Source organism: Myiozetetes cayanensis, unplaced genomic scaffold, assembly GCF_022539395.1.
Source record: "Myiozetetes cayanensis isolate MyiCay16 unplaced genomic scaffold, myiCay2020 scf12, whole genome shotgun sequence".
Lineage (NCBI taxonomy): Eukaryota > Metazoa > Chordata > Aves > Passeriformes > Tyrannidae > Myiozetetes > Myiozetetes cayanensis.
The window spans coordinates 26576961-26601725 of record NW_026086826.1 but is presented as its reverse complement, the minus strand read 5'-3'; the positions used below and the strand labels follow the sequence as shown (position 1 = coordinate 26601725).

At 55.2% G+C, this 24765-nt stretch overlaps 2 protein-coding genes across 3 annotated transcripts in view; one reads left to right on the top strand and one right to left on the bottom strand.

Annotated features, from left to right (window-relative positions):
• The first annotated feature begins 5426 nt into the window (after positions 1-5426).
• On the top strand, positions 5427-16714 carry LHX4 (LIM homeobox 4). The gene is made up of 6 exons (XM_050306851.1): positions 5427-5542; positions 11856-12027; positions 14925-15127; positions 15306-15460; positions 16055-16226; positions 16317-16714. The coding sequence occupies exons 1-6, from the start codon at positions 5467-5469 to the stop codon at positions 16712-16714; spliced, it is 1176 nt and encodes a 391-aa protein (XP_050162808.1). The 5' UTR covers positions 5427-5466.
• Positions 16715-20580: 3866 nt separating this feature from the next.
• Positions 20581-24765, bottom strand: part of ACBD6 (acyl-CoA binding domain containing 6) — an 84181-nt gene continuing 79996 nt past the window's right edge. For both annotated transcript variants that reach the window (XM_050306849.1, XM_050306850.1), the window contains one exon: positions 20581-21195. In XM_050306849.1, coding sequence (XP_050162806.1) covers positions 21041-21195 — 155 coding nt within the window. In that variant the 3' untranslated portion in view covers positions 20581-21040. The remainder of the gene's footprint in view (positions 21196-24765) is intronic.

The window sequence follows — 24765 nt, the reverse complement described above, 5'->3', positions numbered from 1 at the left end:
GAGCACTTGTTTTAAAAATCCTTTAAATATTTTTAATTATGATTGTACATTTTCTCCTGCTCTTTGCTTCAAGATGCACCTGTAGCTGTTCCCCTTCCCCTCCTCCTCCCCCATACAGCTGGCATGTCCCTGTCCCTGGTGTGGCTCATGATTTCTCCTCAGGCAGAGAGAGAATCTGTGGGGACCAGGAAGCTGCTGGAAAAAAGTTGGCACGAGCTGTGGAGCTGCAGTTCAGTGCTGGCCGTGCACATGGTCCGGAGCAGGGAGACACATGGCAGCATCCCTGGGGAGCAGGACTTTGGTGGGTGTGGGCCCCCTGTGCCTGTCCCCGATTCTCTCTGCCCTTTTATCCTTGTTAGGAATCATTAAGGGAAATGGTTGTTTTCCAGAGCCAGGGCTGGGGCCATCTGCTCTCCCGGCACTGCCTAAATCCCCCTGTAACGAATTCATTGGGATTATGCTGCCCTCCCCTAATCCTGGCCCATCCCCCCGCGTGGGGGATTTAAAAGGATTAGAGCCCGGCCGATAATAAACTTTATTAAGGGGGAGGGGGGGTGTCAATCCGATTTGGAGCCTTTTTCTTGATATCTTCACTTTGCCCAGGTGGGAGGTGAGGGTTGGCAGGATGGGGAGTGGGGCAGCTGGCTCCGCTCCTGCCCAGGCACAGGGAGCTCTGCCTCCTCCATCCCTTCCTTCCTCCCTGCCCTTGAAATAAATTGCCTTGTTCTGTCTTTCCTTCTTTAATGTCTGTGTGTGGCCACTCCTCCAGGGGATGTGGTGCTGGCACCCCTGTCCTGCCACCGCTTGCCCACTTGGCCTTGGCCATGTCCCTTAGCCAGGTACTCAACGGCCTCATCCCAGCATGGAAGGGGGGCTGTGTCCCTCCAGCCCTGCCCACCACCGGGTGATGGATGGGGACGGTCTCATCGCTGCTGCCTCCTTCTGCTTGATTTCCCTGGGGGGTTTACCCCCAACATCAATAACCCCCCTTGCACGCCCTCCCCACCAGCTGCTCCCCTGCATGGGACAGAGGCATTGCGATGTGGGGCTGCCCGCGTTACCTTAGCCCCAAAATACCTCCGTGGGAGTGCCAGGGGTGGGCAGGGGGGCGCTGTAGGTGGGTGTACGGGGGGCTGCGGCGGGAGGGTGTGGGGGATTAGGGCTGGGGAGGTGGGCGCTGCCGGAAGGGGGTTAGCGGGATGCCCAGATTAGCACCCCCGACTGGCCCGCGGCGTAAAGCTCCGTGCACGCAGGAAAAAGAGAGTCTAGTAAATAGACTTTCCGTAATCCTGTTTGGTGGAGTCCCAATCCTCCCGGCTCAGGCTCTCCCAGGCTATAGCACCGCAGTGTCCCCCTCCAACACCTGGGGAACCCCAAGGCAGGGCACAAAGGGGCCAGTGCAGGCAGGAGGCTGCAGCAGAGCTCAGTGTCCCCCACACTGTGTCCCTCTCTCACGATGGTGACTTGGGAACAGGCCCCCACCCTAGCTCTGGCACAGGGGCACCATCAAACTGTGCCATGGACACACTCACAGGTGGGACAGGCTGTCCTGGGGGGTCCCCTCTCCAAGCCCCGCAAGGTGCCCTCCCCGATGGAATTACCCCTTCCCAGCACTGCCTCGAGCCGGGGGGTCCCTGGGGCTAATTACTCAAATGGCCTCATGCTGACGTGAGGCGGCCGGTGTTCTCTAATACAATTTACCCTCAAGTGCAATTTAATTTTCCACGGGGCCGGTGGCCGCCCCCCCACACACACCCAGCCACCTTCCCACCCCTTCGGCGCTCGCTCCTTCCAGCCTTGCCCCTCTTCCCTTTCTCTCCTCAGCGCAGGCAAGAGCCTTTCTCCACCGGCATCCCTTCTCCACCCGCGCTCCGGCCGTAAAATCACCGGGGGTTCGCTGAGCGCCAATTAATTTTCAATTACAATTAGTGACGCCCCGTGCTTGCGAGGGGAGAGGCTTTCTCCGGCTGCTGGTGAGTACCCGGATCTCAATACGCCTGTCCTCGCTCCAGACCACCCCTGGCAATAGAGATGTATGTGGGAGGGAGTAGTTACTGGGATAAGTCAGAAGTGGGGAGTAGTGGGAGCTCGTGGTGCTGCGGCCGGGGCTGCTCAGAGGGGAGGTGGCCCCGTGCCTAAGGGTGGCTGTGGCAGCTTTGTCCCTGTAAAGGTGTCCCCATTCTTGGGCTGGGAGAGCTGGTTTTGTCACACAAGAGGACTCTGGGGGGCTGGGCTGAGACCTGGCAAACTCACGGCTTGGTTGCCACGAAGCCTGTTGGCTCAGCTACCCAGCACCTGCAAACCCACTCGGGGTTTGCTGACGGGGGACACAGCTGTGCTTACACCCCCCAACCTGGGTCAGGAGTGGCTTTACACTCTCCACCCCCAATTCTACCTTGAAACCCCCTTGTTGCACCAGGGAACAACGCACCGATGTCCCTCTTGGTGATGCGCTGCCCAAACCAGCCCCAATTCCAAAGTGCCCAGTGCTGGGGCACACAAGGGGAGGCTGGGTCCATGTCTCGGCACAGCTCTGGGGTTTACCTGCATTTTATTAAGCCTGGTAGAGAAGGTGGAGGAGCACCGTCCCTGCTCCTCTGTGGGTTTTGCATCATTGCCTCACACCGCTCGTGTCTTCATCCAGCTGCAGGGCCAGAGAAGTTCAGGCAATGCCAAGGTGGGAGTGGGGCAACTGAGCGGGGCCAGAACCTCCCAAACTGCCTCACAAATGCAACCTGATGGAAATCATGACATTCAACCGTTCTACACCATCCCTTGGCCCTGTTTTAGCTCTGGGAGGAGGAGAAAACCTGAAGGGGGGCCTTTCACACCCATCACCTGTAAACCTCCCTCCTTGGGCACCCCCAGGAAGAACCCAGCAGCATTTTGGGAAGCACAGAGGGGGTTTGCTGGGCAAGAAGCTCGTGCCCACCTCCACCACCCCCTCCTCCCCATGTGCTGGGATAACTGTGTGCTGGGGAAAGCAAACCCAAAAGAGACCAAAAAAGCCCAGAAGTGACCTAAAAAACACCCAAAGAGACCAAAAAATGAAACCTCACCAACATGAGGAACAGATGAACAGCAGGAAGGATGGAGGGGAACAAAGCAATACTACGAGGAGAGGAAGGGATGAAGGCTCTGATGGGAAGATGTGATGAGCCGTGAGCAAGTAGGAGGGGAAGATGCTGGTGGGGTGTTGTTTTAGTGGGGGGAGCCCCCCCTGCAGTACGATGCTCCCCCCAGATGAGGTCTCGGTGCTGTGCGACTCCCCGTGCCCACTCATCGCTGCCACGAGTGATCCCGAGCAGGGCAGAGGGGGCTGGATCAATCTGGCAAAGCAGAAAAATGAATGAAAATTGAATTCCCCGAGGAGAAGGGGGTTGGGGGAGCTGTTATCCCGGCTGAGAGATAAATCAGAGCGTGCCGGGGAGCTGGGGGACTGAGATGACTCCCAGCAGCGGTGGAATAATTAGGGAAATAGGTTGGAAACTCAAAGCAGCGGGACAGGGAGGCTGCATCCGTCTGGGGGCAGTGCCCGTCTGTCCGTCTGTCCGCACATCCGGCTAAACTTCTCCCGTAAATCTGCCTAGGGACCTGCCCTTCTGCCTGCTGGGAGCCACACTCCGGCTGGCTGGGGGACGGTGACCCCTGTCCCGAGGGGCTGCGGAGCGCAGGTGGCAGGGGCGGCGGGGGCTGGTTGTGCTTAATGCACTTAAAAGCCGGAGCTTGATTCAGGGGAGAAGGGGAATGGATGGGACGGGAGGGGATGGGGTTCATCTCCCCCGCCGTGGAAAGTCGATTTTGGGACTCTCCGGACTGCGGGGTGAGCTAACTCCTGCAATGAGTGAGCACCAGTCTCTACCCAGAGGCGTGAGATGAGCTTGACAGGGCATTGCTGGTAAAAATGAAGCTTTGGGGGTCAAAACCTAGCAGCTCATGGAAAAATTTAATTTTCTTTTCCTAAGGAACCCTCAGTCTTAATACATTTTGTACGTTCTGTTACTTTTATTTTTAACCAATATTTTCCCCAGCTGCTGTCTTGTCCCACACGCACATTTCCTGAGGGGGTGGTTCAGGTTTTTTTCAGGTGGGAAAAGCCTTTTCCTAATTCGTATTTCAAAGTGGAAACTAAGGCATGGAAAGGGCACACGTGCTGAGAGTGGCTGGATGAGCATCCTCCCACCCCTCCCAGCACTGCCGTGTGTCACCTCGGCGGTTCCACCCTGCCCAATGCTCTAAGCGCCCCTCGGCCAGGCAGAGCAGGGCGTCACAGCACATCGGGACTCTTCGGCACTGTTGTCCCCGAGCCGGTGGCACAATGAGCACCAAGAAAGGTGATGCTCGAGGCACCCACTATGACTTAACTTCAGCTGCATTTCTCTGAGCTTCCTTGCTCAGCCCTTTGCCACCAGGTACTGCCATACTGCTTTCCTTCTGGTGGCACAGGTTGGGTTGCCCCAGTGTTTCCCTTCAGCAAAGTCCCATGGGGATTCTCCTGGGAGCCATAACCACGCTGAGCCCTTCACCCCGTAGCTTTGGCATCACCACCCTTGTACCGCCACAGCCAGCTGGGCTATCAGGCTGGGCATGCTGTGGACTTGGGTTGGTTCTTTCCATGCCCAAGTGTGTCCCTGAGGGAGCCACCGTTGGGAAGGGCTCCAGGTGAGTGTTACAGTGCCCTGTGGAAGCAGAGCTTGCCATGGGAGGTGCCAACCACTGGGCAACAACTGGTGTTGGGAGGTGCCAGCCATTGGGCAATAACTGATATTAGGGAGTACCAGTCACTGGGCAGTAATTGGTGCTGGGAGGTGCCAGCCACTGGGCAATAATTGGTGTTGGTGTGGTAGCAATGGGATGGAGATGTGCTGGCATCTGCTGGAGCCAGGAAAGGTGCCCCCCTGACTACGCCCCCATTCCCAGCAGCAGGAGGGACAAGGCTGGAGCTGTGTGCCCAAAGTGGGAACTTGCCAACGCCTTCCATGGATTGTGAGAAGGTCCTTGAGCCCCAACAGCAGAGATCGTGGTCTTTGGCTTGTCACCATCTCCAGCAATGGCACAGCCAGACAGAGCTCCCTGGCACCGGACAGGACCATGTCGCCACAGCGCTGTGTCGCGACAGCAGCTGGAGGCCAGCCCGTCTCCAGAGCACTCAGAGGCCCCGCCCCTTCCCCGCAGACCCCGCCCCCGTGCTCAAGCCCCGCCTCCCTGTCGCTAGGCCCCGCCTTCTCCGGCGCTGAGCGGGCGCTGATTGGCCACGGGCGGCCCGCCCCGCCTCCACCCCCCTGCGGGCGGTGACGTCACGCGCTCTCCCCGCAGGGGAATGAATGGGAGGCGGCACCGGCACCGGGACACGGCACCGGGACACGGCACCGGGACCCGCCACCTCCCGCCGCCGGGCTCCACCGGCCCGGCCTGCCGCTCTCCCGCCCCTCTTCGCTCCCCTCCGCCGCCCTCCGGGCTAATAAAATGATGCAAAGCTCCGCGCTCGCTGCCGAAGGGGCTGTCAAGGGGCTTCCCGAGATCCTCGGTGTGCCGGTGCAACGTAAGGACCATTTTCTCTTCTCCCTCCTTCGCTCCGTGCCGCAGGGCCGGCCCCGGCCCGGCGGGGCAGGGTGGGCAGGGGCCGGCGGGGCAGCGCCCTGCGGGTGTGCAGGTGCCTCTGCTCCCGGCCGCTCCCGGCTCTGTCCTTCCCGTTTGTTTTTCCCAGTGTGTAGCACCGTTAATGGACGTAAAAATTAGGAGCGTGCGGGAGGGAGAGCGGTGCCCCGGGGGGATGCGGGCCCGGCCCCGATGGGGAGGACGGTGCAGCCGTGGATCTGGCTGTGCGTGTGCAAGTGCGTGTGTGTGTCTGTGTGTCTGTCTATGTGTGTGTCTGTGTGTCTGTCTATGTGTGTGTCTGTGTGTCTGTCTATGTGTGTGTGGCCCCAATCCCCGCCCGCCCCCGCACACCCCCGACCCGCAGCGCAAAACACCCCGCTAATACCGTTTATCGCGACAAGGCAGCGGACGGCTGCGATGGGAAGGGACCCGCAGGTGTGCGTGCGGGTTATACCGGTATGGCGAGCCCGACTGGGCGCCGTGGAGCCGTGCCGCCGTGTCCGTTTCTGTCCAAAAAGCAGCTACAGGTAGCGCGTTCGTGGGGGTGCAAATAGGATACGTGTGTGCGCGCACGGGAGGATGGACCCCACAGGTGGATGGATCCGAGCAGGACACACCGGCAGCCGGGTGTGAGCCATAGGGGCCATCAGTCCCCCCTTCCCTATAGCGCCGAGCCCCACGCGGGGGGAGCCTGTGGGCACACGCATCCTTATGGATGTCCCCTATAGATGGTGGGGGACGGCCGTGGCCGGTGCACGGACGAGCAGACGTGGCCTCCGCGGGTATTATTATTATTATTATTATTATTATTATTATTTATTTTCTCCCCGTTTCCAAACGGTTCCCGAGACCCGGGAGCAGGGGGACTCCGCCAGTGGCAGTCGGGAGATGGTCGACCCCCTCCCAGAGCGGCACCGGAAAAGTTTGAAGGGAGGGAGCCCAGGAGAGGGGGGAGAGCTCGGAAAGCGGCGCGGGGGCGGGGGATAGAAAGGGGCCTGAGCCCCGGGAGAGCCCGGCCGTGGTCCGGCTGCATTTCGGGGGACACACGGGGTAACGGAGGGGTGCACACCCTGTCACCTGCCCGTTCCGGGCCGGGTTCCCCCACCACCTCTCGCCATTACCCCCCAGAATCGCCCTCGCCGTTCCGAGCCCTGCACCGGCTCCCGCACCCCCGGGCAGCTGTAATTCGTTTTCCGTGGGTGTTTGGCGGGGAGAGATGCCGGTGGCCCTTCCCGAGGCTGCTGGCGGCCAGTCCCCATCCTGCTGGGGGGGGGCCTGTCCCCGTTATCCCCCGTTTCTCTCTCGTTGTTGGGCTCCGGGAAGGGGGCAGGCGGGCCCGTTCAGCCGTATTTCACCGCAGCAGAGAGGAAGAAAAATCCCGGTCAGGAGCACAGAGCCGGCGCCGGTGCAGCGACAGGGACGGGGACAGCCAGTATTTGTCCCACGACCGCATCCCGACCGGTTCCCAGCCACAGGGTTACTTCTTTGGCTTCGGAGCCGCCCTGATTCAGGGAGAAATGAGGTGCCTAAATCACTCTGGAGCAGCATCGCCCCAGCACAGCTCCCTGGTTTGGCCCTTCTGGGGTCCACCAAACTCCCTGCGACATTGTCATTTCTGTACCGACTGATGGATGTCAGCAATTAGCAGGAAAGAATCCAATGAGATATTATTATTATTACTACTACTACTATTACTATTGCTATTATTTTTATTATTGCTATTATTATTAATATAATTGTTTATGTAAGTGCAAAAAAATAGCGACAAAAATAAAACAGAGGAGGGTGGGCTACTGTAAAAGTTTTCATCGTTCTGTGGTTCTCCCGCTGCCCCAGCCGAGCCCTGCTGGCCACTGCCAGCTCCCAGCCACCTGCTTTCATGTCGTGACAGCTTTGGGGCCTGATCGTACCCCAGTTACATAGTAGACAGCCCCCTCTGGGCCAAAGGGGATTGCGCCTGGGCAGGGGACCCCTACCCAAGGGGGAGCCGGGGTCTCCTCCCAGCCCCCAGCAGCACCTCGGTATTTCATCGTATGTGCGAGGAAAATCCGTGATATTTTAATTTCTTATCGCTATTAAATCTATTTAACCACATTATTTTAGCACAGACTGTGTCCTACAGCATCCTCTTTACATCACCCTCTTCTGCAGGATTTTGGGGAGCTGAGCCCCTCCTCCTCCGCCCCCGACAGACCTAGCTACAGCTCAGCCTTGCAGACGGGATTGTTAAAAATAAAATTCCGAATATTATTTATGAATATTGTTTTGCAAATCTCACCGAAGTCGAAACTTGTGCCAAAGCCTGTGGGAACGGTGCCCAGGTGCCGGCAGGCTCTGACCAAGGGGCTGGAGGGGGGTGGAGTGATTAATCGCCGCTGGGAAAGTCGTTTGCCCGCAGCAGAGAAATGAATTGGAGGGGTTTTGCATGTGAAGGAATGAGGTTTCCTCCCCGCAGAAAGACTTTTTAAGGAATCCCCGATCTGTTGCTTTCCTTGGGTTCGGTGCAGGCTCCAGTACCGGGGTGAGGGGGTAACTGGGGCCACCTTTGTGCTCCGGTTTTCCACCCGCATTCCCGGGAACCCTTTCTGCAGCATCCGAGAGTGACCATCCCTTCCCCGTAAAAGAGCTAAACAGAACCCAAAACCAGGGGGTGCTTAGGCACGGCGGTGCCCGGCGGGGCTGGGCTGGGGATGCGCCGGGGAGCGCATCCCCCCCGCCGCTGCCTCCGCATCCCCCCTCCCCGGTCGGTTTCAGAGGGGTTTTTGCGGTCTGAGGGATTACTGAGGGCACCGGCGAGTTTGTTTCGTTTCCATCGTTATTTCTTTAATTTTTTTCCCGTGGGGGAGAAACAGGGCTGGAGGATGGACCCGCCGCTAATAAATCACGGTGGCGGCGGGGGCTTGGGGTCCCTGCCAGGCCATCGCTCGGGCCCCCGTGCGTGGGAGGCTGCATGGGGAGGCGGAGGATTGCGGATCTGCCCACGGGTTTTACTGGGATACGGCCAAATCCCCGTCCTGGCAGCCACCGACGGGAGGTACATCACCCTGGGGAGGGGGGGCGACTCCCAGACTCACCCTCCCATCCCCCGGGAAGCGGTTTGTATTGAGGCTGCTGCATCCCTGGGGTAGTCCCGGGGTGGAGAGGAGGGGACCCCGAGGCTGTGTTTCCCCCCCTTCCCCCGGAGCATCGATCAAACCACCCTGAGCAGGGAGCCAGCCCGGGGTTGCTGGTGGGCAAAAACAGCAAGGGAGGGCGTTATTCCTGTTGTATCAATTATATCCATTAACTTTATCCCTATTCTACCAAACAATTTAGTGGAAACGAGAGCAATAAATGCGAGGCAGGGAGGCAGCCGCGTCCCTTGCAAAGCACAAAGCAGGTCGCAGGGCTTGAATTTGAGATATTTTCTCGCTGGAAACCAGTGGGTTGACTGGGACACCTCCTAGTTCCCCTGGCAACTCCCCTTTATTATTATTATTATTATTATTATTATTATTATTATTATGCACAGGGAAAAGCAGCCAAGTGGGTGCGAGCTCTGCTCTTCTGTGTGAGTACAGAGACATCATTGCACGCACAGTGCATGGGGTTGGTGCTGTGCATCTGCAGTGAGACTGGAAGGAAAATCGGTCTCTTCTTGGAGAAAAAAAAAAAAGTTTTCTCTGGAAATTCGAAGGGAGACACTGTGTTATCGTCTGCGGTCGTTTGCCTGTTGAAATTGAGCTCTCTGTGTTGCTGCTCTTAGGGAGGAGAAAGCTGTTTGTTAGCTTGCGAGTGTGTGTATGCACACATGTAGGATGTGTGCATATAAATACAGGCACGTGTTATATAAACAAACATTTATATAAAAAACATGTTTCCTAAAGGTGCACGGGCGTTTGTGAAATAACCGAGAAGGATTTCCTCGGGCTAATGCTGAGCTGGTGCCATCGCCGGTGCCAGCGGCTTTTGCATCGCTCTCGAACAGGTTTAACAAATCCAGTCTGGAAAATGTGGCTGGTGCCGACCTGCAGCCGCAGGGGTGGAGGGAGGGGAGTGAGGCATCCAGGTGCTCTCAAAGCGAGAAGGAAAAAGAGACCTATGCAAGCTGTAGAAATTCTACTTTTTAAATTTATTCTGCTGTTGTTAATGCGACAGAGGTTTAAATGCCAGCAATAACTACGGTCTGAAGGGAGCTGGGATTGTAACTGTCTAACCTGAGGAATGAAATAAGATGCCTTCACGTTAGGTACGTGTCAGTACCTGAAAGAATTTTGAAATAATGTTGTTTGAGGCTGTAACAACATGATTATTTTCTGTGCCCTTTTCCTCCTTCACCCCCTTAATTTTCTCCTTTTCCTCTTCTTTCCTTTCCCCCTCTTCTTTCCTATTCCCTCCCTCTTTTTTTCCCTCCTTCTTCTCTCTTTCTTTTCTTTCCCCCTTTCCCCTTTTCTTCCCTTTCTCCCTTTTGCTTTATTCTCTTTTCCTCCCTTGTCCCATTTAATTCCTTTTCTCTCTTCTCTCACGCTTTTTCGTTTCTCCTTTACTTTTTTCCTTTATTTTTCTTTTTCCTGTTTCCTTTTTTCTCTTTTCTTCCCTTTCCTTTTTTTACTTTCTTCCTTTTTGCAAATTTCCCCCCTCTTGAAATATTTTTCCTTTTTTATCTTTCTCCTTTTAAAAATATTTTTGCTTTTTAAAATATTTTTCCTTTTCTAATCCTTTTCCTTTTAAAATACTTTTCTTTTTGAAATATTTTTCCTTTCCATACTCTTCCTTTTCTAATCTCGTTCCTTTTTTATCTTTTTTTTCCTTTTTCATATTTTTTCCTTTTTAAAAACCTTTTCCCTTTTAAATTTTTTTCCTTTATAAAAAATATTTTTCATTTTTTTAATCCTTTCAGTTTTTCCTTTTTTTATTCCCCGTTTTTCCCCTTTTCCCCTCCCGGTAGCACCCAGGCCAGAAGTTTCCTCTCTCCCTCTCCACCGCCTCCCCCACGCCTTGGGCAGCACGGGGACACGTTCTTTCACCGTTCCCATCCCTTGTCCTTTGCATCCTGGTTGTGCCACTCCGGCTGGGGACAACCCAGCCCCTCCTAAGCCTCCCCAGCATTTAGAACAGCATAATTCCCAAAAAACACCCCCTTTTCCCCATCGGAATTGTATGCCAGTGGCTTCAGGCTGGGGAGGGAGCAGCCCTTGTACAAACCATCTCTCCTGCTCTTACTCTTCGGCTCTGGGCATGATGGTGGATTTTCCTCCAAATCTATCTGCTTTCATGCGTATGGGTCAGCTTTATGTGCCTGGCTTTTACCGGGAAGTCTGCTCCTGCAGACTCTTGCTGTACCATTTATCCCAAGCTATGGGCAGAGACAGACAGAGAAATATCCAGCTCTCCAGACCTATGGAAGCTGTGCATCTATAGGCAGACATTGTGTAGGAATATGGATGGCCAGGGATACATCTTGCCATAGGAAAAACCTTCGGTCTGCAAGCATCCTCCCACAGTGTGAGAGGCTGGATGTGGGGACGACCGAATGGGACTAGAGTCAATACCCCTGGATAACTCTGCTCCAGCTCGGCCTTGCTTCAGCCCGCGTTTTCCAGCTGTTTCCAGTGACAGGAGTCTGTGATGCCCTGGTTGGATGGGAAAAAGCAGGCTGTCCCCATCACAGGAAAACCAGAGTCCAAAGGGATGCTGGACCATGGAGGAGGCGAAGGCATGTGGTGCCCTGGCACTACAGGGAGAAGGGCACTGGGCACCTGCAGGAGGGGGCGGTACAGCCATCACGGGTGGCTCGTGGTCCTCAGGATGCAGAGGGAGCAGAGGGGAAGAGACTTTTGTCCATGTTGACAAAGCCTTTGCCAATGAGGACCCCACAGCTGAACCCCTGGCCCATGGAGATCAACAGGCTGCGTTCCTGTTTGGGGGCTGTGGGATGCCATTCCAGAGGGAACAAGAGGCAGGCAGGGAAACAGGTGTCAAGGGGCAGGACATGGTCTGAAAAACGGGATGCAGAAAGGAAAAGCATCGCGTGTGCGTGTCCGTGTCCAGAGGAGCCGGTGGGACCGTGGGTTTGCTATCCCAGAGGCTTTCGGCAAAGGTCCGCAAAGGAAGCTGTGCTGGGACACCAGCGAGTTGAGGGGTGGCACCTCCTCACCCCACAAAGCCCTGGTACGTGCCCAGGCGGGGCTTTGCCAGCCAGGTGGGGGCCCCGCGGGGCCGAGGGGGCTGCGGAGGCTGACACCACTCTTCTCTCCATCCCTCTCTCCCCTGCCCAGAGATCCCTCAGTGCGCCGGTTGCAACCAGCACATCCTGGACAAGTTCATCCTCAAGGTCCTGGACCGGCACTGGCACAGCTCCTGCCTCAAGTGTGCCGACTGCCAGATGCAGCTGGCCGACCGCTGCTTCTCCCGGGCCGGTAGCGTCTACTGCAAGGAGGATTTCTTCAAGTGAGTACCCCTCGGGGGCACAGCCTCCCGAAAGCGGCGTCTGAGAAGCAAACGCACAACCTATTTTTAAGAATAATTTCGCCAAAAATCTTCCTACGCCTTTTGTTGTTGTTGTGAAAATGAAGGGAATGTTGGTGCTTTACAGCTGCCGCGAACCGGATGCTGGTTGCTGGGGTTTAGCCATCTGAAAGCCCCCGATCTCCCTGGTGCTCCCGTGCTTCCCCTGTGCTGGTGTTCGACCCCCCGGGGTGACAACCTGCGGTTGTTCGGCAGCGGCCCCGGCTCGTTCGGAGCTAGAGGGCAGAAGAAACCCGCACAAGGCAGCGATAACGCTGCCTGTTCCTCCCGAGTCCTTCACTCACCTCGCAGCTATTTGCTGATGCTGTTTCTCTCCCTTCACCTTTTACTCTTCTTTTGTTCTTTTTTTTTTTTTTTTTTTCTCCCGTTAGTGTGAAATCCTCATTTGATTGCGTTGGCAGCTACCTCTGAGCTGTGCAATGCCCCAGCTTTGTCGTATCCCTGCTCCCATGAGACAGGACAACCTGTTCTCCATTAAAAATGGACATCTCAGTGGGGATGATCTGGTCCCTGGCTGCTGGCGAAATTTGGGAGTTTTCCCAAGAGATGCCAGAGGGTCACCTGTCACCCCTCACCACCAGCCAGCTAAACCAACCGATGGCCATTACAATTACTCCCCAGACAGGACTTTACCTGCCTGCCCATCCCCAGGCTCTCGGGCCTCCCATATCCCCCCCATCTCCTCCCCATCCATCAGGACCAAAGATGCAGTTTGAATTTCTCCTTCCCAGCAATGGTCAAAGCAGCCGCTCCAGCCTGGGTAATAACACTTCACTTCTGATACTTTCCAGCCTATTATTCTCTGAGTCATTTAAATAGTCGCCCACAAGGTGCGGGTAATCAATGTTAATTGGAGTTGAAAGATCAGTGACTTTCTCAGATGAGGTCCTGCCTGGATTATTTGGTGCCAATCAATAGCAGCTCGGTGCTCACCCGGGCACTCGCCTCACCTTTCCTTCACCGCTCATTGATTTCGGGGTAGGGAACCTGTGGAGGACGTGAGGATTTCAGCCTAACTTCAGAGGCAGTTGGAAATGCAGAAGCTGCTTTGGAAAAGATCGGATTGATTTTTGATCTTTATCTTTTTTTCCCTCCCCTGAATGGCAGCTCTTGGCCTCTAGCCATGGGTGTCTCTGTGCTGGGACCGGCCATTCCCAGGTGGTGTGGAAACCCCCCCGGGATGCTCGAGGAGGTGTTTTATAGTGTTCTGTGAGAGGGTGGATGGGCAGAGGGAGGATGGGGGCTGCAGAGCAGGCACTGGCTCAGCCTTGGGAGCGGAAAAGCATCATCTGTCTGTCCTACCCCTTTCTCTGTACATGCCTGTTTCCCTCCTTCCCTCCATTCCCTCCATCCCTTCATACCTCCCTTTATTCTTCATTACCACCCTCCCTTTATCCTTCCATTTATCCTCCATCCATTCCTCCATTCATCCCTCCCTCTCTCTGTTCGTCTCCCGTCCATCCCTCTCCCATCTCTCCCTCCCTCCTTCTTGACCTCCCTCTCTCTCTCACCTTCCCTCCCTGCTGAGGTCTCCCCAGCAGATGTCCAGGGGCTCTCCCTTTAGGATACAAGCCAAGAAAATAAGAGAAATCAGAGTTTTCCTCCTCATCTTCTGCTTCCAGCACCCTGGAACAGTGCTGGCACCACTCATGCCCATTGCCTGCCACGCGTCCCTGGGTGACACCTGCCTGACTTGGGGACCATCTTGAGGACCCAGTTGTGCTGGCTGTGTCCTTGCTTTCCACAGGACATGAGAGCATGGGTAGCCGTGGGGTTTGAGGGTGATTTTGCACTATCAGGGGATGTTCAGCCCTCGAGGGACAGTGAGAAGTTCTTGGGATGGCTGCAACCCCAGCGCACCCCTGAATGCCACTGCCCACCCCTACAGCCTTGGGGCCAAAGGGCTTGGGTGTTCCTGGGCTGCCTCCTTCAAAGCAGATGGAGCTGTTTAAGGCATAGAGGACAGATTATTCCAATGGCTTTCTCACCTGGGCTGCTGCTGCAATGCCAGTATGACTCCATGGGGTCCTGCTGTCCTGCTGATGGGGGTTTTAGGGGCACTGCAGGGAGCACGGGAGACCCTACAGAGCCCTTATGGTGCCAATGGGAGGTGGACATCTGCCCCATCTCAATCCCACAGCAGCTGTTGCTGAAAACACCAGTGGAATGTCCACTTTTGACTTTCTCCTGTGCTGCCACCACCTCATGGCGTGTCACCCTCGTGCTGTTAATTCAGGGAATTCACTTCTTGGATGCTCCTTCCACACTTCCTGCACCATTCCACATGTTCCTTGCATGCTTTTTCCACATTTCTAGCACACTCCTTGCATACCCATTGTATGTGCCTTCCACACACCTTTCATGCTGTTTCACATTCCTTACACGCTCCTTGTAGCCGAGCTGGTGGGTTTGCTCATTCCAACACCTGCCCCACACCAGCCCACCCAATGCCCCTGCCAGACCCTCTTTATGGTGTAAGAGTCCCATCATTCTGCATTAATCTGGGATTCATCTTGCCAACCGGGTGGTGTAATTAATTTATTTGGTATTAATGCGGATGAAATATGTACTGTCCTTGCAGGGGAAAATCAGGCAGCCTATAAGCATTAGTTAAAAGAACCATTAAAATCAAACCTTCCTCAGCTCCATTAGGCGGTCTCTCACTTTGAGGAAGATAAACCCCCCGCCGTGTGAAGTGTCATGCATAATAAGGTTGATTGCTGGTTTAAACTCTGCCCTGTCTGCTGGTCCCAGTCCCATCTCTGCCCAGCAAAGCCCACCTTGCCGGGGGGCTCAGAGTCACCCTCTTCTCCCTGCAGGCGTTTCGGGACCAAATGCACGGCGTGCCAGCAGGGCATCCCCCCCACCCAGGTGGTCCGCAAGGCCCAGGACTTCGTGTACCACCTCCACTGCTTCGCCTGCATCATCTGCAGCCGGCAGCTGGCCACAGGGGATGAGTTCTACCTGATGGAGGATGGGAGACTGGTCTGCAAGGAGGACTACGAGACTGCCAAGCAGAATGGTAGGCACCTCTAAGGGGCTGCGAGGAGCCCAGCACACGGAGGGCTGGCCATGGCTCGTGCCACTGGTGTGTCAGTGGGAAGGTGTCCCTGCAGGCTCTGGGATGGCTGGTTCTGGGGAGATATTCCTAATGCCGTGGGCTGGCAATTCCGGGATGGCATCGCCTGCTTCACTTGCAGATGACTCCGAGGCGGGCGCGAAGCGGCCCCGGACCACCATCACAGCCAAGCAGCTGGAAACGCTGAAGAATGCCTACAAGAACTCCCCCAAGCCCGCCCGGCACGTGCGGGAGCAGCTCTCCTCTGAGACGGGGCTTGACATGAGGGTGGTGCAGGTGAGGCCATGGGGGTGCTGGTCTCCACCCTGCCCCCAGCCAAGCGTGACACTGGGATCCCTCTGGGGTGTCTGGGTGCTGGATTTCAGGGAATGCAGGGTGTTGGGGTGGCATGGGTCCTCAGGTGCTGGATTTCAGGGAATGCAGAGTGTTGGGGTGGCATGGGTGCTCAGGTGCTGGGCTGCAGGGATATTGGGGTCCTGGATTGCATGGGGATGTTGGAGATGTGGTGCTGGCATGTAGGGTTGCAGTGTATTAGGGGTGCTGGGGTTTAGAGATGCTGGGGTTTAGGGGTGCTGGGTTGCATGAGCGTGTCCCTCCTTGTTGTCCCTCCTTGCCCTCCAGGCTGGATGCCTTGGTGCTGCATCCATGTGCCTCCCCCCTTCCCAGCTGGCATACTGGGTTGCAGGGAAACTGGTGTGCCGGTGTGTCGGCATGCTGGGGTGCAGGAGTGCTGGACTGCAGGGGTGCTGGGATTTAGGGGTGCCAGGGTGCTGGCATGCTGGGATATAGGCGTTCTATGGGTGCTGTGTGCAGGAGCGCTGGCATGCAGGAGTGCCGCGGTGCCATCGATGTCTCCATTTCCCGCGCCAGGTGTGGTTCCAGAACCGCCGGGCCAAGGAGAAGCGGCTGAAGAAGGACGCGGGGCGGCACCGCTGGGGGCAGTTCTACAAGAGCGTGAAGCGGAGCCGCGGGGGTGGGAAGCTGGAGAAGGAGAGCTCGGCCGAGGACTGCGGTGTCAGCGACAGTGAGCTCAGCTTCCGCGGTGAGCGGGGCGCCCGTGCGGGGCCGGGGGGCCGCGGGGCCGCCCCCCGCGCTGACCCCCCACCTCTGCTCTCCCTCCTCTCCCCTGCAGAAGACCAGATCCTCTCCGAGCTCGGCCACAACAACAGGGTTTACGGCACCGTGGGGGACGTGGCGGGCGGACAGTTACTGAACGGCGGCTTCTCCGTGGAGGGGACGGGACAGTCGTACCAGGACTTGCGGGACGGGAGTCCCTACGGCCTCCCCCAGTCGCCGTCCTCCATCTCCTCCCTTCCGTCCCACCCGCCCTTGCTGAACGGGCTGGACTACGCCATGGACGGCAGCCTGGGGCTGGTGGCCCACGGGGCGCAGGGGGTGAGTCAGACGCTGCGGGCCATGGCCGCGGGGGGCCCCACCTCCGACATCTCCACGGGCAGCAGCGTCGGGTACCCAGACTTTCCCACCAGCCCGGCCTCCTGGCTGGACGACATGGATCACCCCCCTTTCTAAGCGCTGCTCTCCCCCCGCCCCGGCCCCCTCGCTCCCCCCTAGCCTGCAAGCGCAGCACCGAGGGCGCCCGCCGGCGGTTGACCTTTCCAGGATTTACCATGGGAATTGGCCCCGGAAGGCTGCAGGGAGGGACGGGCAGCGCTGGCGGTGGGTAGGGGCGTTTGTGCTCGGGGCGAGGGGCACGGAGCCTTTGGGTGTAAGCACAAGAGAGCTGTCGGCGCACGGGGTGCACGGCGAGGACCCGGCGCAGGGCTGGGGCACGGCCACAGTGTGGGACAGCGGGAGGGAAAGAAGGACAATCAGGGATGGCAGAGTCCGTCCCGGCACCCGCGCCAGCCCCACACCCCCCTGCCGAGCACCACTGCTATTTTCGAGAGTTATTTTTCGATATGGAGTTGAAATGCAACTCGGCGCTGTCCGGAGCCTCAGCAGAAAGAGAAATCTATATTGTAGAAGGGTTTATTTTGCCGGGGACGTGTCCGAGCGGGGCCACTGTCTGGCTGCCCGGGGCGATGCTGCCTTGGAAGATCCTGCCTGCTTCTGGCCTGGTGGCTACGGGGCCATGATTTACCCCAGGACACACAGGGATGTTTATGGAGCGTCACTGCTGTTTCACCATGGTTATGTGATGGGGAGGAATTAAAAAAAAATACCTCTAACTTGGGATGTCCACGGGCCAAGCTGGGCTGTGGTGGAGCCAGAAGGGCTACTTGGGGCTGGCACCTGGAAAGCAGCTGCTGGAAGGGTGGGTGGAAGAGGTGGGCAATGTTTGCCCTGAGGGCATTGCAAAAAATTCCCCCCAAAAGGCGGAAAAAAGGGTATTTTGTCAGTTGCAGAAGCAGCTGCGTGGTGGGGAGTGGAGTGCATTAGGGTGTGAGATGTCCCTAGTATAGACCACCTATGTCCTTTGGTGCCCTGTGGCTGATGGCACCAAGGGTGGGTGCAGGCATCCAGGGAGAATTCAGGTGGCTTTGGCACATCCTGCAAGCCCCATGGGGTCTGCTCCTGGCCAGGCCCACCCAGCACCAGCCCCTTGCTCAAAACCCATGTGCCTCTCTCCCCCAGCACAGCCCGCACCCCTACCCTCAGACATTCAGCCCCGTGGATAAAATTCAGCTCCACACTCTCTGCCTGGAGTGCCCAGCTCTGTCCCAACCTCCCAGGGATGCCCCAGCCCCTGGGTCCCTGCCATCCCCTCTGGCTCTGGGGTGATGCTGATGATCCCAGGCTGCCATCCATCAGGGAGGGCTGGAGGTGGATCCCCCTGACTGGCTGCTGCCAGGGGCGTGGGGGCTCCGAAAGCAAAGGGGAAAAAAGAATAAAAATGAAATAATAATAATAATAATAATAAAAGCCACAGAAGAAAGCACATCACTGGTCTGTCCCTGTCCCTCTTTGCCCCCCCAGCTGGGTGCATTGGTGCTGCAGGAGCTGCCCCAGCTGCATCCATGTGCCTCCCCCCTCCCCAGCCTTGGGTGCTGCTTCGTGCCAAGCCTCTGGCCTTGCTGGCAGTGGTGGGGAGGGGGATGCAGGAGAGCCATGCCCACTCTCCATCCCCCTTTGACAAGGCCAAATGCCTCCTCCTCCCCTTGCTATGTAAATTTTGTACAGTTCCAGAAAGTGAGAGTCTTGTTTCCTGGGAGGAAAAAAAAAGAAAAAAAAAAAAAAATAAATAAAAATAACAATAAAAAAAATTTTCAAAGAATAAAACCTTATTTATTGCCGTGTCTTGGGGAGAAACAATCCCGCCCAGTGCCCCTGATTTCGGGCCCAAGGCATTGCTTTTGTTCCCTGCCTCCAGTGTGTTGGCATGAGATGTGTACAGTCACCCCCTCCGCTGCGAGGGAAAGCGATGGCAAATAAACTCGGGATGCTCTTTAGCAGCTACTGTCTTTGGGATTTTATTCCTCAGTGGGAGGGCCGTGGTCATCATCAGCACTCCCTGCTCTGGTACCCCTGGCTGCTTGAGGTCAGGATCCCTGGCGTCCCTGCCCAGGAAGCTGGCATTCCTGGATGGGACAGGTGACATTGACCATGGTCCCCTGGCGTTTTAGAGAGGTGGGTGGATTTGGGGTGAGCACCTCCATCAATGCCACGTGGCACCCTGAGGTGCCACAGCTTTCTTGCCACCATGCAGTGGTGGCAGTCGGTGCCTGGCTGTGCCACCGCAGCGCTCGCCCAGCTCAGGTGAGATGGAAGAGCCATGCCAGGTGGGATGGGGGGAGTCCAAGCCCCTCCGTGGGCACCTGGTGTGTTGGCTTTCTATATTTTAATCATTTTAACATTTAATGCTTCTCAATTAAAGTGATTTCCCAGAGTAGATGCCAAGCTTAGGGCGAATGCACATTAACCACTTTCTGTATCGGTAGTTAAAGGCACCAAGGGATTTAAACAGCAATCCACAAGACTGCTGGGGAAAGGTTTGGCTGAATAAAGCAGATTATAAACAATAATATATGTCTTTCTCTCCCCTCCCTGCCCCCGGCTTTCTTTTCTTTTTTTTTTTTTTTTTGGAAAGGCTCCAACCTCACAAACAGACCTAAAGTGCTATAAACATCTCCAGGGCTGAGCGCTCGGGCCCCAAATGTGCTCTCTGAAAGCACTGGCACTGCAGCTACTGCTTTCCATCCCAGTTTTAACAAGGGTTTTTTTACTACACAGCATGTCCATCAAGCCAGGCAGTGGCTGTGCATTATGGCACTGCACAGTGGTGGCCTCGCTTGTCCCCAGCCTTGATGCCACCATCACAGAGCCATTGTGACCCCAGTACTGGGGTTGGGTGTTTGTTACCTGGATGCCAAAGCTCCAGGATGTGATGAGCCTGGGCACTGCTAGTCTGGGGGGCTCCTGGGCATGGGGAAGGGGAGCAGAAGCCATTTTAGGGCCTTGTTTAATATTAAGTTAATGGAAAATAACTCTCCAAGCCATTTTTCTCCACCATGGACCCTGGCCCGTGCTGTGTGTGGTGCAGTGACTTTGTCAGTGCTGGCAGGAGCCATAGACACCGTGAGGGGCCAAAACTCTCATGTGCCTCCTGCCCAGTCAGTCCTCAGCAAAGGGAACCTTCCCATTTCTTTTTCTGAGGCTGAATGTGCTGCAAAAAGGACTTGATAGCAAGTGGCTTCCTGTCCCAGCAATGGAGATCTCCTTCGCTCCCTCCAAGGCTGTAAATCTTGTCTGGGGAAAAGCAAAGCAAACTCACAGCAGTGTCCCACAGGGAAGGCATGGTCTCCTCTTGCCACACACTGACCCAACACAGTAGCCTTCCTCCCAGCTGTCCCAAAGCACAAACACAGCCCTGGCAGCTCCTGTGACTCACCAGCACAACCCGTCGGGATCCTGATGAGGAAGCAGGAAGCCCCACAACCATCCCACCTCACTCCAGCACTCAGGCATTGCCATGAGGCACGTTTTTGCCACTTTCTGGATATTTGGCCAGCTGAGAAGACCATGAATTGCCTGAGAGGCCCACAGGGGTGACAAGGTGGGTGCAGGTTTATGTCTGTGCCCTGCTCTTAGCAAACCTCAGCTCTGAATGAGCCACTCCAGGGACTGGCACATGGCAGGAGGACCTGGAGCTGATTATGGAGGAGAGGGTTTAAAGCCATTTTATTCAACAAAGTGGTTGTGTGACATGGTAAAAGTCCTGTCAGCTTGGAAGGGTTGGTTAGCAATGTGTGCTATGTGAGAAACAGAGGGGACACCTGTATGACCCTCTTGTCTTTGCAGGCCTCTCTCCACAGGACAAGAGCTTGAGCAGAACCACGGCAGCACTGAGCTACCTCCCATCCTTAGTGCTTCCAAGGAATCAAGTCGCTCCCTGAAAAAAAAACCAAAAAAACCACAAAAAACCAAACACACAGAGGTGCCATCCTGACACTGTGCTTTTATTTATAGTATTTTGTTTGGACCCAGGGAAAAAAAAAACAAAACCAACAAAACCAAAGTTCAACCTGAAAGGGAGAGATGAGCATCCCTCACCTGGCCCAGCAGCCCTGCCCTCCCCACTGAGGAGCCGACCAGTCAGCCCAGGCTGCTCCAGTGAGACAGCCAATGCAGTACTTGTGTTTGATACATTAAAGTAATTCCTGTGGCCTTCTCCAGGCCCTTTCCCCCCTCCCTCCCCCACTCAAATGCTGATAAATGTCAGAGCATGCAGAACTCTGATCCCATCCTGCCCAGGGTATGTGCTTGGCCCTCGTGCTGGAGAGCCTGGCCAGACCCTGTGCTCTAAAAGGTCCCCTTGAATCCCCGAGGCATTTGGGGAGGGCAGCGGGGAGGGGGGGAAGGGGTGTTATTGCAGAGCATCTCTGTCCTCCCGCGGGGTCAGGGCTCGCCGGTGACGTGCTGCTGCAGAGCTGAAGTGATGGCTTTGGAGTCTGTCACCTCCTCCGGCAGGCAGCCCTCCTGGTCCCGCAGCCCGGGGTCTGCTCCCGACTGCAACAACAGCTCCACGATGTCCAAAAACTCGCAGGTGGCAGCTGGAGAGAGAGAGAGAAGGGTTAGTCTGGGGATCCTGCCCCGAGGCGGCGGTGATGGGCGTTTCTGGAGCGGTGGCTGTAGCTGGCGACTTCCCATGCGTGTGCCGGAGGCAGGAAATGCCGTCTCAGCACCTGGCCCGCCGCAGCAGATAATTTTTCGGGGCAGTGTTCAGTACACAATGTATTACTTTGGATTTAATAGTGCAAAGGAAGGAGAAAAGACAGAGTGAGAGCAAAGCCAGAAGTCCAGGGGAGGTGTTACTGGTGCAAGCAGCACCCCAGAGCCCACAGCCCAGACATGGAGCTGCCGGGAGCCCAGGGGGTTGAACGGCATCACATGGGACACAGAGGGAGCCTGGGGCACAGTTGGCTAGGGCTCCTTCACATCCAGGAATGGAGACTGACCCTGGGAAGGGCCCCAGAGTGCTGGTGCACTACTGCAGAGAGCCCCAAAGTGCCACTTGGGAAAGCGTTCCCTGCCTGCTTTTGTACTGGCAATTTAAAATGCATTTATCTGTATCTATATCTAATGTATCTATTTACCTGTAACTGCCTTTTAAGTCCCCGCCCCTCACCTGCCTCCTGAACGTCCCAGGGCTCCACAGGTAGCACATCCCAGGCAGGACATCATCAGTATTGCCTCGCTCCTGCATTTCACCCATCATTACTCCTTGCAGAAACTTTGGATGGTTTTTAGCTGCTGGCCATCCCTTCCCTGAGCACCAGCTCCAAGAGACCATGTCTGTGCCCTCGGACAGCTGGTAATGGCACACACGCTCACACCTCCACTAAGAACTATTTTTAAATCCCTGACTTTCTCTGCCAAGATAGAATCAAGTTTGACCTGAGCTCTTCTCTGTTCCCAGGATGTAACAATCCTACCTAAGGATGCTAAAAAAAAATAAAAGAACCAGGAAAATCAGGAAAACTCTTAACACTTGAGAGCTGGACTTGGCTGATATCAGCAAAAGCTCCAGACCCTGGATTTTCCCTTAAGCCCATGCAAAGCAGATCCCAGAGAAGTCAAAAACTGCTTTATGAGGCCATTAAGGTGGTATCTTTCCTCTTGCATTGGTAGCAATTGGTTTTAATTGTACTTTGTATGCTTTTATAATGGAAGTGACTGACTCTTTTAGTAATTAGAGCGTCTTTTGCATTACTCTGCAATTCTCTACTGATCCAGCAATGTCTCATCAAAATAAGTTAAATGTGCAATTGGAGCTTATACTGAAAATAAAACAAGGAGGAAAAAAGGGGGAAGGGGTTGGTGAGGAAGTAGGTGGGGGTGTGGGTGAGGCTGAGCTGAAGAGCCAGGGGGCACATTCCTTTGTAGAAAGCAGACTTCCAGAGATGCCAAGGAAGCTGTGGTGGCAGGTTCTGGGGATGGGAGCTGGTGCCCACACAGGGAAATGTGACTTTCTTGTCTGGTGCCACCGTTGGGCACAGCCCATGTCCTTGAGAGGGCTGGGGACATCCCAGGGGATGAGCACAGCTGCTGGATTTATGGCACCCTGGGACTCTCAATTTGTCAAGGGTCCGAGCGGCAGCCCTGACACTGGCACGGGTGAAGATGAATTTCCATTCAGCGCAGTTCGCCTCCCGACTCCATTAATCCTCAGGGTTCAGATGATGAATTTTTTTTTTTTTTTATTATTTATTTTCCCTCCAGCATCCCCTCCCACTGCCCTGCCACAGCACAGACAGAGCCGAACAGATGGTGCTTTGCAGGGAAGCCAGAGCACCCTTGACGATACAGAGCCTGCCCACTCTGCAGCCACGTGGCCACCACGGCTCGGAGAAGCCTTGATTTCCTCTGGGAGAGGCAGCAGCAATGATTTCAGTATTCCTGGTGGGTGGGTGGGTGGATGGATGGAGGGAGAGGAGTCAAAGCCTAACGGGCCCTTCAGCAGGGAGACTGTGGTCAGAGTGACCAGCCCAGCTGCAGCTGGGGCAGAGCGGACCCGGTGGTGGGTCCCACCATGATCCGGTGCCTCTGGACCGTGCTGCCGGCTGGCCTCCACTTAACCTCCCATTAAACCCAGGGTCGGAGCACACAGGAAGGAGGCAGGATTTATAACCTGCAGCAGGATGCAGTTTGACACTGGCTGTAATCAGGAGAGCTGTCATCACAAGGACAGCTGTCAAGCCACACCGCTCATAAAAAGGGATGCAGACACCCTAAAAGCAGTGCCTGCCTCACTGGCCTTGCCGATGGGATTTAACCCTTCCCTGAACAGCCTCCAACAAAAGGGAAGGCCTTGTGAAGGCACTGCTCAGCTCAGAGACAGTTTTCATAAGAGCTCTCACGCCTCCCCGCTGCAACAGCTTGTTTGTGAAATGCTGACCAAAATGGTATTGGGGGGTGGGTTTTCAGTGAGTTCCATTCAGGCCAACAGGCACTTGAATTCTGTTTCCAAGATCAGGGGGATTTATGATCAGTCAGTAAGTAAGGGAATGAGGACGGCCTGGGTGCAGCGATGGTCACCAGGAATAGCTGGGCACCCACGGACACACTTGGACCTGTGTGCTTAAGAGGCTTCCCTAAGATAATATACAGGGAGGAGAGGTGGGATAACACTCTACAGGAAGAAAAATTTTAACAGTTAAAGCATTTGGGAAGAAAACCATGGTAAACTGTCCCTACTGAAATATCTGAGCTGTTAGCGTGGATCAGAGAAATAACGTTCATTAAATCAGTTATGTTTGTTTGATTGTTAAACAGGCTGCCTCAGTCACCAGCCAGTGGGATACACCTCCATAGAATTTACACTCAGGTGATGCACCCACCCTTTTTTTTTCACATATTTGCCTTGCTGGAAGCAGATTCTCATGGATAACTTACATACATGTTATGCTTGTGCATGACCCACAGTAATGCACTGTGCACCTCCCTGTAGGCAGGTGTCAGTCCTGGAGTTGGGAGCAGGGAAAGTATCTTCCCAGGAGAGAGAAAGCCCAAAATGTGGAATGAATTAGGCAGAGAAGGAGGCAATGTGGCATTTTAAGTGCTGTCAATCTGCGGATAATGGTGTGCTAAGCAATAGATTCACTACTCCAGTCACAATGATAGGAATTTGAAAAATAGAGTATCCTACAGGAAAGATGACATGGGGAGAAATCACACATTATTGTAATTACAGTCTCAGTTCAGGGGCCCTGGAATTTGGGAGTTTAGCTCCAGATCCAAATGCTGTGCTTTGCACTGATGCTCTGCAAAGCAATTTTGCTATCCTGCTAATGTCCTTGTGGAGACATCAGGGAGAGAGAGAAAGACACAAACACTTCAGAATGACAAGTATGCTCTTAATTACAGTGACAGGCATCAAGAGAGAGCACAAAATAATAACTGGCTATGTCTTAATTTTGGGAAAAAATTATGATCCAGATTAAATAGATACTTTTTTCATATTCCCCACACATCAGCACTGCATGCATCACTTCAGTCTCTTCTCATTTAGAGATAGGACAATCTTTCAATTAAAGACTCCTATAAAATCACGTATCTAATTAGCCTGTAATTGTAGGAGGGACATGAACTGTGACTTCCCCCAGCTGATTTTGGTAGTAGAG

What these genes read in the sequence shown, in the direction of transcription:
- LHX4 (XM_050306851.1), top strand. Translation starts at nt 5,467, where the DNA reads ATGATGCAAAGCTCCGCGCTCGCTGCCGAAGGGGCTGTCAAGGGGCTT. An exon ending in CCTCGGTGTGCCGGTGCAAC is followed by an intron (nt 5,543 to 11,855) that starts GTAAGGACCATT and finishes TCCCCTGCCCAG; the next exon opens with AGATCCCTCAGTGCGCCGGT. An exon ending in TTGACATGAGGGTGGTGCAG is followed by an intron (nt 15,461 to 16,054) that starts GTGAGGCCATGG and finishes TTCCCGCGCCAG; the next exon opens with GTGTGGTTCCAGAACCGCCG.